Source organism: Xiphophorus hellerii, chromosome 20 (genome assembly GCF_003331165.1).
Source record: "Xiphophorus hellerii strain 12219 chromosome 20, Xiphophorus_hellerii-4.1, whole genome shotgun sequence".
Taxonomy (NCBI): Eukaryota; Metazoa; Chordata; class Actinopteri; order Cyprinodontiformes; family Poeciliidae; genus Xiphophorus; species Xiphophorus hellerii.
This window is the reverse complement of record NC_045691.1, coordinates 1,242,384-1,255,604: the sequence shown is the minus strand read 5'-3', so window position 1 is coordinate 1,255,604 and position 13,221 is coordinate 1,242,384. Positions and strand designations below refer to the sequence as shown.

Below are 13,221 nucleotides of genomic sequence, written 5' to 3'. Positions count from 1 at the left end.
GATGGTCTATGCTTTCCCCAGAGCTCCAGCCTGATCTGCTGTCCGAACCGGAAGGAGACCCAGGTGGGCCATGACTACCTGACAACCATACTGCAGCTAACCTGATTTAAAATCTACATTACGTAAAGATATATAACTAGAATGAAGTTATGAAGAAATAGTCACAACAGTTGGCTTCAGCTCTGGTCGGTAGTACATCTGCTGACCTCGTAATAGTTTTATACTGAATGCAACTTTTCCCAGAACTCCGTAGTAGTAGTTTTGCTGTTTTCAGATTAAGTCATGCAGTCGCTTTTGTTTTCCCACCATAGTTAAGTGTTGATCCAATGGAAGCCTTTTGAAACCTCATAAATCTGAACAAGACCCATCAGAAGCTGCTCAGCAGGAACTGGATGAGTTTGGGGCTAAAAAGCATCAAACGCACCGCCACCCATCAACTCATTAAACTTCCTCCATTTCCTGTCATTCAGCACTGCTCATCATAAAACCCAACTCACTTCCTTTCTGCGGCAGCCAGAAAACAGAGATACTGTACCAGGAAGTGCCTGATCAGCAAACGCAGGAATCTAACCCGCGGTTGGCTTTCTGCTGGTTCCACTGAGGTCAGCCCACTGATGGGAAGCAACTTCTGTCCAGGCCTTTGTTTCCAGGAGGACCCGAGGAACTCTGCTAGGGAGAAATGGGTCGCGTCCTTCTGTAGGAACAAACACTGTGACATGACGAAGCATTTTTAAAGAACAAAGCGGGTCAACTGGACTCCAGAACCTGTGCCACTACAGCTGATGGTTGCTGTTCCTTCACTAAAGCTGCTTCGTCTTTGTCCTCTTTCCACACACTGCAAAAACGCAAAATCTTACCAAGTATTTTGGTCTTACTTATAAGTAACTTTTCAGTGAGATGTAGGAGCTTGTTGTAAGGCAATACTTTCTTAATATTGATGTAAAAGTACTAGGTCCACTGGCAGATTAATTCACTTATAACAATGTCTTGTTTGCGAGTGCGCTAGTAGTCTGCAAGGTGCTGCATACAAACAGCCGTGATATGAGCTTAAAGTGTACAGTTAGCTTACCAAAGGATTGTGTTACAAGTAATAATGGATAATCAAAAGAACAGCTGAGGATACTGGTGGAAAGAAAACAATACCAGGACTATTTATCAGAGGAATTCATGTCTGCATAAATATATTTCAGTTTCTAGGTGTGAGTTGGGAAAGTTTTGTTTTTAGAAAATCTATTAGATACACAGTATGCGACCGACACGCACTGCTGCAGCTGTGATGAGTGTGATATACAGTTTAGCAGCGCTGCGCCCTGCGCTGACTAACTGCATCTTAACAACTAAAATAAAATAATTATTTATGTCTGACTGGAAGAACATTTTTATTTCTGTCAATGCAACTCAAGTCTATTTTTTTTTATTGTGCTTCTAAACTAAAAGTAGCCCTACAACTTTATTAATGCACAGATTAATAACATAACAAATGTTATTAAAAGCCTATGGAATAAAAAAATCCTTAAAAAAAGAAATCCACACTTTCAGACTCGGTAAATAATTCAAATGCCCTGAGTAGACATGTTCATGGTTTTGTTGTGACCAGTCACATTTACAAAACAGCACCGTCCTTATTGGGATGAACAAAGAAGACAAGAATAAGTCCGTTTTATTTCAGGTTGTACATATTTACATATTTTGGTTTTTCAATTTCAAATCTGTTGGTCAGTTTCAAAATAATTTCAGTTTCAATTGTTTTTTCTTTTGAACAAACTTTATGTCCCAATGTGACTCCATATTTTAGTTGTAATAATAATTTTGCTAGCTAATGCTAATTGATATGCTAATAACAGTAAACTAACGTAAACAGTTTTCAGACTTAGCGTTGAAAATGTCACTTCAGATTACCCTGCAGGTGTTCACTTTGGTTTGAAATTGAATCAATGGGTTCATTTTTACACAATAACTGACAGTGAATAGGAACATAAATGCCTGAAGCCCATTACCATATATGATCAGTCTTACATTGTGTGTCCATTCTTCTTCCATTGCCTCTTTTTTATTTAATCTGATTAATGTATTCATTTATTTGAATAAATCTGGTGGCAATCATTTGTTCCTTATGCAACCTGTCTGCAAAACCACTGGACCTGCAATAGAAGAAACTCCAACTTTCAAGAAGTAAGTGCAAATTAAAAGGAAGTGTAATTCATGTAGGTTTCAGAGTTAAATCACTTTAAAAGCCCTTAAAAAGTGGATAAATGAACTGAACTGACTGAAGCTTGCAGACACTGTGCTTAATGTAGGATTTTTAAAGCTGGTAAAAACATTTTGACTCCCGTGTTTGGAAACTGTCCTGAATCTTGTGACTGGATGTTCAGTGCTTACACTGTGCAGATGTGTGTGAAACATCTGGCAGGATCAAAACTGCTGCAGAGGACTCCATAAGCATTTAAGGTCCAGCTCGCTTATCGCCTGCTTCCTGCCATTGTTCGGCAGGTTTGCATTTTGACCTTTAACCCCGAGTTCGGTCGCTCTCACTGCGCCTGCTGATCAAGTCCATCTTGGTTAAAACAGGAAGTCAGCTTTCACATTTTGTTCTCTTTTTTTCCACCCTGAGAAGCAGACGGCCGATGAGGAAATCCGTCTCGGTGGAACCACCGCAGCAGCCCGATGGAGGGAAAATCCTCCGAAGACTTCCTGTCTAGTAGATACACAGTTCCTTAAAACTTCTTAGACAGAAGTTTGAAGTTTACATCCAATCATCACAGCCTTGAATATTACATTATATCAGATCTTCTGATTATGCATTTAAGCTAAACAATAAAGTCTAGATACAGGATTAGCGTGCATCCACCTCAACTCAAAGTCAAAGTTTAATTCATTGTCAGTTAAGCAAGTAACACTTTATTTGAAGGGTGTGCAAAAGACTGACACACAGAGGTGGGCAGAGTATCCAAAAAGTATATTCAAGTAAAAGTAGCACTACTTCGTCCAAGAAATTACTCAAGTAAAAAAGTATTTGGTAAAAACTCTAACTCAAGTACTGAATAACTGATCAAATTATCATTTAATATTTAAAAATTACATAATTAGACAGACCAATATATAAAGTTAAGTGGACATTTTGGCATTTTAAGGACCAAAATGACAATAATTCTTATAAATTAAAGAATTATAACTTCTTATAATTCTTATAAGTTAAAAAGAAAAAAAAGATGATTTTTTTCCTAATCAGTTTCTTTTGATAAAAAATGTAACTTTAACTTTAGCTGCAGGTGTGTGTCTGTGTCTGGTGAATTTTTGGTTTAAACATGTTTGTTTTTCATTCACTGGGTAGAAAATCCAGAAATTTTACTCAAGTAAGAGCAGAAGTACGTCGGAATAAAATTACTCAAGTGAAAGCACAGTGTAGTAAAAATACTCACATTAAAAAAAATAACTTACTGAAGTAAATATAATTGCGTAAATGTAGCTAGTTAACAACTCTGTTTTGCCTCCGTGTTTGAATTTGACCAAGTTTTAACCATCTGACCCAAACTGTTCCCCTCAGATAAAAGGCAAACCCTGAAATCCCGGTAAGCTTCTTGGACCTGCAGAGACACCATCCACTGTGAATTCACATCATCATGGCCTTCAGTTGACGCCAAGCAAAAACGACGGCCCTGTTCCAAAATCAGGACCTTCGCTGGTAAGTGGACTGTACTCATGTGGAGCTTTATCAACAACTGAGGCGCATGGAGTGGGAATCGAAAAGATTGAGCTGTTTGGATGCAACAACAAGAATGTTTGCAGGAGTCGGAGGAAGGCTTTAAAACCGCGCTTCGTAAAACACGCAAAGGGAAACATTCTTTATAGAAATCATTAACAAAAACATCAACAACGCTTGTGCCTTATTAGCCACAGTTGGTTGACAAATCCAATACCAATGTTATACCCAAACATAACAAATGGCTGAGAAAATGGCTAAATTTCAACAATACAACCTTAAAACATTAGAAATCAGTCGCTCTCATCCTCTTGCTGTTTTGATGTCCAACCCACAGATCTCCTTAAAAAAGTCCTGCATCTGATCCAGATACTAAACGCATGGCTCTTATCAGGCGTTTTCCATCAGGCTTTAAAAACAGATTTTATCAAACCTCTGATAAAAAAGAACAATCTGGACAAATCGCTACTGCAGAATTACAGGCCGACCTCCAACCTCCCATTCATCAGCAAAATCACTGAAAAAAACTGTTTCAACACCATAACCAACCGCTCTGACCCCAGTCCGGTTTCCATGGTTACCAGAGTACCCAGACTGTCCTAGTCAAAGTGTTCAATACCATCCACATAAACACAGTGCAGGCTCTGATGGATCTTAGTGCAGCTTTTAACAGGGCGAGTATTTTTGTCTAGTTTTTAGTGTAAATGTACTAGTACACTTCAAATAAGACAAAATTAATGGACAAGTAACTTTTCAGCAAGAAATATTGTTTTACGTCACTAATTCCTTAATATTGGTGAAAAAGTTCTAGTTCCACTGGAAGATTATTTAAATTATTTTTCCCACGTTAAAAGTGAAATAATCTGCCCTTTTCACCAACACTAAGGAATTATTCCCTTAAAACAAACTCCTATTTCTTGTTTTAAGTCAACAAGACTTACAATAAGAAATCTTGTCTTATTTTAAGTGTACTAAGATATATTTATACTGGACCAAAATGACTTGGTAAGATTTTGAGTTTTTGCAGTGTATTGATCATGACTGAATCGACTGGAGAGTTGGGTCGGACTCTGTGGTTCAGTGCTCAGCTGGTTCGAATCTCACATAAAGAACTGGGATTTAATAAGTTCTGATCACTCCTGCTGCAGGTTCGCTGGCTGGTTGTTGATTCCAGACGGTTCTGAAGGTAAACTGGGTCAAAAAGACGTTCTTGTTTATGAGTAACAGTAATGTCAGAGCTGTTGGATGTACTTTCTGCTACTTTTACGTCCATGTTTCCCTCTGGCTGTTGCAGTTGTGAAGCATTTCAGCGGTACCTCTGCTGGTACCGCCGGGTCACGTGGGAGGAGATGACCTCTGCTGAGAGGTTCCTGTCTTTCTGTTATGTTTCCTTCCTAGATTAGAGGAAAAAGACGCTGGGCTCTGGGTAACTTGCTGCTGTTCTTGGTTACTTCCTCATATCGGGCTCAGAGAGTGTGAGGGAATCTGCTGATAACACCGTCCACGCCTGGATCCACCCTGTTGTTTATTTTTATAAGAGCTTTGATTTTTTTTTCTTTTGCGCGGTTCTGTGCCCATAAGAAGGAGGCAGCTTTCGGTTGCCTGACAGTTGTTCCTGCTGGAGTAGTTGCCCATTGTGTTGCTGAACAGAGGATGTTGCTGTCCATGTGTTGTTTCCTGCGCTGAGTTGGCAGGTTGGATTTTAAGGTTAAAAGTTGTGACAGTTTTTAATTTCTGGACATTTACTCGGCATAAGGAAGACACCGAAGATTTATTTTGCTCTCTGGATGTGAGACTTTGAGCCATGTTGCTCTTCCTGCTCCTCTTCCTGAATCTCTGCATCCAAACTTCAGGACAACAGCAGGTAAACCGCCTCAGACTCTCGTCTTTCTCCTTTTCACCAGAGATCTTGGTGGTCAGGTATCGTCTAAAACTTATCTGCAGCCCGAGGTTTCACTTTTTTCAGGTTATCTCCAGAACCGTCTGCTGAATGAATGAAAAAGGTCGAGGAGCAAGTCAGACAAAAACCTTTTTGTCATTAACAGTCAAGAACTCTCTAGTATTCATTATGACTTCACTAAATCTTGTTAATAGTCCAAAAAAAAACTAACAACTTGAGACAATAATAACAAGTTGTTTATGTTGGGTTCTGATGTTATTAATTTTTTATTCTCCAGTTAAGACTTATAAAAATATCAGACAGTATTTTTAGGACAGGAACTGCAGGGCTGGACAATAAATCAATAACAATATATATTGTGATCATTATCTATAGATATTACATCTGACGGGATATTCAATATTCCATATACTTTAATCCAGAACTGCAGAGCATTCTGGGGGATGTAGGCAGAGGGAAAACTTAGCCGCTCAAAATCTCATGGCTAGCTAAGCAAGATTAGTAGGATCAGCTAACTCACTCACTCTTTGGTTGCCTAGCAACTCGCTCACTCTTTGGTTGCCTAGTTACCTGCTGAGTAACTTTTGTGCAGCAGCAGCAGTTTCAGGTTTCACCATTGTGCCTCATAACTGCTTTAAAGTGAAAGACAAAAGCCTGGAGTAAAAACTGTGGGCAAAACAGGAAGTGCCACCCCACTACTGTGGCACTATTTCAGATATTGAAAACAAAAAACTAATCAATAATTATTGATATCGACTGATATGGAACACTTGTGTTGTGATAAGTTTTTTCAGCCGTGCTGTCCATCCCCAGGTTGCCTTAAAACCTGAGGGACAGTTGGTACCGGTTGCTTCCTGGTCAGATATTTTACTCTCTAAGCCTGAAAAATGTAACTTCTGGCTCTGAATGGAAAATATGAAAAAAAAATTTCAGGGTTGCTGTTCAGACAAACTTTGGCAGTATTTGCAGAGCCAGACTCTAAAATCTATGACTCAGAAACTGGTATATCAGGAGAGATCAGAAACTCAAACCACCGCTCCTACATTTCCCATAAAACCTTTCTTCTTCCCTCCTCAGTCTGGAGCATTGGTGGGATTAAAGCAGCACCACTGAACCGACTTTTTTCATGTCTGAGAGACTGAATTTTCTGTTTTTAATAACCAAAAGTTTATTTTCACTGGCACCGCTTTCCCGTGGGATTCCTCAGGGTTTGTTACTCTGTCCTCTTTTCTCTATTTAAGGTTTTTACCGTTGAGGTTCATAAATTATGGAAACTTTTCCATTGCAAACTCCAATTCAGTCTTCACAGGGCCTTTGCTTTTAGATAAGATAAGATTTATTGTCATGTCATCAACAGATTACAACGAGATTGAGATTTGCTTGACTCGAGTTAAGATGCAGGTTATGTGTATATACATAATATACAAAGATAAAGAAATAAATAGTACAAAATGAGAAATAAATAGACATCAGAAGATGGTTGCAGCGCCTGGAGGTGTCGCAACAGAATTGACATTTTTAACAAAGTGGTGTCAAGAGCAGAAGTTCTTATGCCTTTGAATTTAGTGCCATGATTGCCATCGGGTAAAAACTGTTTTTTAGGCGATTTGTCCTGGTTTTTATTGCTCTGTATCTCTTGCCTGATGGCAGCAGCTGGAAGAGACCATGGCCAGGGTGTGAAGAGTCATTTAAAATGTCCAAAACTTTCTTGTGGAGCCTGGAAGTGTAAATCTGTTCCATAGTGGGGAGGGGGCAGCCTATGGTTCTCTCTGCTGCCCTAACAACCCTCTGGAGCGCCTTCTTGTCCACGGATGTGCTGCTGCCGTACCAGACACACAGACCGTACGTGAGCACACTCTCTATGGAGCAGTGATAGAAGGCCTGCAGCAGGTCTGAGGGGAGACGGTTCTTCTTGAGTATTCTCAGAAAGTACAGTCTCTGCTGTGCCTTCTTCAACAGCTCCTTGGTGTTGGTGCTCCAGGTTAGCTTGTCCTCCAACTCCATGCCCAGAAACCTGAACACTGGGACCCTCTCCACACAGGTCCCACTGATGGTGAGAGGCTGGATGTCCGTTTTGTTCTTCCTGAAGTCGATCAATCAATCAATCAATCAATCAATCAATCAATCAATCAGCTTTATTGTCAATTCCTCTTACATGTCCAGACATACAAGGGAATCGAAATGACGTTTCTCACTATCCCACAGTGATACAAGACAGGGCGTTACTAACATTGAGTAACAATAAAAGACACAGTCTAACTAAAATTATCCTAAACAATTAATAAATAGATGTACAATAACTAGACATATAGCGTAAAAAGTTTTACAACTGAGAATGTATTGTTAGGAGGGAGGGCAGTTGTGCAAGGTTCTGGGATTTTTTTCCTCTTCATCTTGGCCGCTTTGATGCTGAGGGGAGGGAATTCAGCATCCTCACAGCCTGATGGATGAAACTGTTGGAGAGTCTGGTGGTGCGGGAGCAGAGGCTTCTATATCTTTTCCCGGAGGGCAGGACACTTTTTTCACCAGCTCCTTTGTTTTGGAGGTGTTGAGGAGCAGGTTATTGACTTTGCACCACTCTGACAGCCGCTTCACCTCATCCCTGTACTCCAGCTCCCCCTTCCCACCTGAGATGAGACCAACAACAGTCGTGTCATCTGCAAACTTTATGATCTTGTTGCTGAGGTGGTTGGAGACACAGTCATGAGTGTAGAGGGTGTAGAGAAGTGGGCTGAGCACGCAACCCTGTGGCGATCCGGTGTTCAGGCTCAGAGCAGTGGAGGTGTGGGGGCCCAGTCTGACCCTCTGGGAGCGACCTGTTAGGAAGTCCAGGATCCAACTGCAGGTGGCTGATGGGAGCCCAAGGTTTGCTAGCTTGGACACCAGACGTTGGGGAAGTATAGTATTAAATGCTGAGCTGAAGTCCACAAAGAGCATTCTGACGTAGCTCCCCTGCTTCTCTAAGTGGGTCAGGGCAGCATGAAGTGCTGTGGATACACCGTCCTCTGTGGACCTCTTTGCTTTGTAGGCAAATTGGAGAGGGTCCAGCTCAGCAGGCAGGCCAGCGAGGATGCGACTCCGCACCAGTCTCTCAAAGCACTTCATGATGATCGGTGTGAGTGCCACTGGACGGTAGTCGTTCAGGGTGTTGATGTTGGTTCTTTTCGGCAGGGGGACAATGGTAGAGGACTTTAGGCAGGGAGGGACAGTGGCTTGAGACAGGGACTGGTTAAAAATCTTTGTGAAGATTCCAGCCAGCTGGTCTGCACAGTCTTTAAGCACCCGTCCCGACACACCGTCAGGTCCCGCAGCCTTCCTTGGGTTCCCCTTCCTCATCACCTGCCTCACCTCACACTCCTCTACTGTGAGAGCAGAGCTGCTGTGGACAGGCAGCTGTGATGGAGCTGTGGTAGGTGTCGCCTCAAAGCGGGCAAAGAAGATATTCATCTCCTCTGCCAGGGAAGTGGTTCCCTCCGTGCATGGCTGGTTGCTGGATCTGTAGCTTGTAATGTGCTGGACACCCTGCCACACCTGCCTGATGTTGCTCCTGAGCTGCTTCTCTATTCTCCCTCTGTATGATGCCTTAGCTTGGCAGATGCCTCTTCTCAGGTTGGCTCTGGCAGAACTGTAGAGTGCTTTGTCCCCAGACCTGAAAGCAGCGTTCCTGGCTTTCAAGAGGCCCCGGACCTCCTTAGTCATCCAGGGTTTCCTATTCAGATAGATCCTCATGAGTCTGTTCCTGGTGACATTGTCCGTGCAGAACCTGATATAGTCCAAGACTGCTGAGGTGTAGTTCTCCAGGTCCTGATGTGCAAAAACCTCCCAGTCAGTTCTCTGGAAGCAGTGCTGTAGTTGGTGAGAGGCATCCTCAGGCCAGATGGTGACAGTCCGGGTTGTACTGGGGACACGTTTCCACAGGGGGGTGTAAGCAGGAATCAGTAGCAGGGACACGTGATCAGACTGGCCAAGGTGTGCTAAGGGTTTAGCCCTGTATGCCTGTCTTATGTTTGTGTCCAGCTTGTCCAGAGTTTTATCACCCCTGGTTGTGCACTTTACGTGTTGATGGAATTTGGGGAGGACTGATTTCAGATCAGCATGATTAAAGTCCCCAGAGACGATGTGAACAGCCTCGGGGTTCTGGTTCTGGTTGTTGCTGATAGTATCATGCAGGAGTCCCACGGCCGAGCTAGCGTTAGCATCCGGTGCTATGTAAACCGCAGTGAGTAGAATGGCGGTATCGGGGTCTGCATGTAATTGTGAAGAACTCCACGCCTGGAGAACAGTGGCTAACAACTACTGTGGAGTTCGTACACCAACTGTTATTTACAGAAACGCATCGTCCACCTCCTCTTTTCTTACCGGAGCTGCTGATCGGTCCTGTCGGTGTGCTGTGTAGCCTGCTAGCTCGATCTCCGGCTCCGGTATGGTTGGATTTAACCACGTCTCCGTGATCAACAGAATGCAGCATTCCCGGATGAGGTTGTCAGTTGCAATCCACAGCTTCCATTCCTCCAGTTTGTTAGCGAGAGCCTCACGTTGGAGAGAAAGATGCTTGGTAGCGGTGGTTTGTGTGGCCGTTTCCTGAGCCTGGCTAACACGCCGCTGCGACGCCCCCTCTTTTGTTTACGATCTCTGCGCAGTCGCCCTGTCGTAGATACTGGGGTTGTAATCCAGGGAGAGCCCGGTGTCCGAGCAATATCGACCGGAATGTTGCTGTGGACACGGAAAAGCTCCTGTGACAGACTTTCCCCGATTGCTTGACCAATGACCAGTAAATTGTGTCGGTTGTAGGTGTTTCTAACCGAGCAAAGTGGAAAAGACGAACTTCGAGTCGGTGAGCACAGAGCCGCTGCGTCTACGCGCCGCCATCTTGTTCTTTTAAGATCCAGCTCTTTTTATTTTGATTTTAAAGTTTTTCCTGGCCTCTGTGTCATTTTTTACATTTTTTTTATTCAGATTCTAGTTTTCTTTTATGTTGAGAACTTTGCAAAGTGATTCTGTTGTTAAGCTTCTTTATAAATAAAGGTGACTGTTTGGCCACTGCTGCTGTCTTTGGTCTCTAGTCTGAGACAACATCCACTTCTACGCGGATGATCTTTGGATTTACTGGCGTCTCACCAAAGACATGATGTCTGTTTCTTCCAGCCCCTGCTGCAGAGTCGGGGTGATGTCCAGGTGACTGAATATTCTGACCAGTCAGGTTTCGGTTTTGTGTTCAAAGCTCTGCTGCTCTTGGTTTAACCAGACCACACAGGCATGATGCTAGCTCCATTAGCCCACTGCTAAAGGTGTCGTCCTCTGTATCTGAAAGTGGAAAAGTTTAAAGCTGCAGTATGTAGCTTTTATATCATGTTGTGACAGTTTGCTGTGAGATAATCTATGAAAAGCTCCATGTCTCCACCTCCTCCCTGAGCTATTATTGCCATCTGGAGAAACGCACCGCTCCCAACCAAAAACAGTCAATCAGAGCCAAGAGGAAGGTCTTAGCGCTGTCAATCAAGCTTATATAATTGCTGCTAAATGTGCTAATAGCAGAAAAACAACTAACTTTTACAGGAAAACCATTTATACACTGCCATGGGTGGCTATGCTAACTAGCCTGGGCATTCACAACAGAATATGCTAGCTGCAACGTAGCATAGAGCAAAAAGGTTAGAGCGAGGGGCATGAGCAGCCCCACATGAGACTGTGATTAACAGCGCTAAGATCCGCCTTCTAGCTCTGATTGGTTGTTTCTAGTTAGCACTGGGAGGAAACAGAGGAGCTTTGTTTTTATCTGTCTAAAACCAAACTGTCACACATCGTGACAGTTTCAACAAATATGTAAGAACTATTTTTTATAAAAGTTAATAAAACTTTTATAAAAGTCTTAAGGTGAGTAGTGATGATCCACGTCTCCCTCAGCTCAGATTAAAGTTCTGTGAGTTTGTGAATGAAACTGCAGTTGGTGTGAACGCTGCTCCTCCTACCAGACGCCTCCTCCTGGTCGCTGTGACGTTCCTCAGAGGTTGGATGTTTACACCGCCTGCACCTCCTGCGCCGCCTCCGTCACCTCCAGGTGCCCGCGCGGCTCCAGCCAGCTCAGCACCTCCAACTGCAGGTAGGCACCGGGTCCAGAGCCCGGCTATTCATCCGGGTCCAAATCAGGGTGGTAAAGTTTTTGGGTTTTTATTACTGTATTATAATGAAAACTGAGGCTTATTGGTCTATTTTCTGATAAAAAGGTTTTTCCTCACTAATCACCGTTTTTATTTATTTTAGTTAACGAAAGTGTTTTCAGGTTTTGTTATTTTGTTAGTTTTGGTTAACTATAATAACCTGGATGATCAACACTGACGGTCGTAGTGAGAGCTCAGATTATCATCCTCCTCTCCTCTGCAGCTACCTGGTGCAGGTCGGCGGCAGGGAGCTGGAGCTCCCTGGATGCCACCACCTGTGTGTGAAGAACATCCTGCAACCGCAGTGCTGCCCTGGCCACTGGGGCCCGCTGTGTCTCTGTGAGTCATCTCTAATCCCTAATCCTGACCCTCAATCTGTGGGTCAGTCAGGACTCATAGGTCATAACAGTGGGAGTTCAGTGATTGGCCGACACTTACAGGTGAAGCCGATCTTATCCCTCGATCTCAGCAAAGGTTTATAAATCAGCCGCTGCCTTCTTGTGCTCTGCAGAAGAGCAAACATGCAAAAAAAGAGCAAAAAATGTGGTATATTGTCTATGATCGTTATTGAAATTGTTAAAAAATATAATATATTTTTTAGAATTTTTTGCCATTATCGCTCACCTCTACTCATCTGTTCAAAAGCCGTTTTCAACCAATCATTGAGCTTAGAAAATGTAAAGAAAAAAGTAACCAAAGCCCCAAAACCTGAAGAAGTGTTGCTTCTGTCTCAGTTTCATCTGCTCAGCATTCCTGAGAGTCGGGTTTCTCTTTCCCACGTGTTGCTGCAGTTGATGCTGTTTGATCACCACAACATCCCAGATCTGTGACCTCCTCCGTGTGTGTGTGTGTGTGTGTGTGTGTGTGTGTGTGTGTGTGTGTGTGTGTGTGCAGCATGCCCAAGCTGGTCAGGAAGGATCTGCAACTACAACGGTGACTGTGTGGATGGAGACGTCGGCAACGGGACCTGCATCTGTAAGGTTAGAGCGCACCTGAGGCAGCGTTGCTCTGACATGTAGCTTCTACAATGAGCTCAGCAGTTCCACCAGATGTTTGCTAATTGTTGCTGGCTAGTCTGAAGGAGCCGGGTAGGAGAGAATCTACGCCTCGAAGGCGGAGCTAGGTCCACCCAGGTATTTTACACAGCTGAATGGTTGTCATGGAGATTAAAGTATTTCTTACACCTGAATAAAAGAACCAAAGGAAGACTCCAGGTATGTTTCTCATGAGAGAATAACATTATAATTATAATTATACGTGAAGCTGAAAAAAGTTGATTTTATGTAATACTGCCCCTTTAAACTCAGGACCGGACCAGAGCGGCGGCTCATCTGTCTGCTCCGGTGTTGATCCCCTTCTCTGAGATATTTAGGTTTTAAAAACACATCAGCCTTCAGCTGCAACTACATTCACTTTATTGAACTCAGATATGTTCGTTCCAGAGGGAAGCTGTCAGCATTTTG

General features: G+C 43.1%; 1 protein-coding gene across 2 annotated transcripts in view; it reads left to right on the top strand.

Moving 5' to 3' along the window:
- The first annotated feature begins 5,091 nt into the window (after positions 1–5,091).
- The window catches only part of stab1 (stabilin 1), a 63,872-nt gene continuing 55,742 nt past the window's right edge, over positions 5,092–13,221 (top strand). Inside the window, exons 1-4 of one of the 2 annotated variants that reach the window (XM_032549329.1) lie at positions 5,092–5,564; positions 11,573–11,700; positions 11,982–12,097; positions 12,653–12,738. In XM_032549329.1, coding sequence (XP_032405220.1) covers positions 5,505–5,564; positions 11,573–11,700; positions 11,982–12,097; positions 12,653–12,738 — 390 coding nt within the window. In that variant the 5' untranslated portion in view covers positions 5,092–5,504. The remainder of the gene's footprint in view (positions 5,565–11,572; positions 11,701–11,981; positions 12,098–12,652; positions 12,739–13,221) is intronic. The other variant, XM_032549327.1, reaches the window with a different exon arrangement.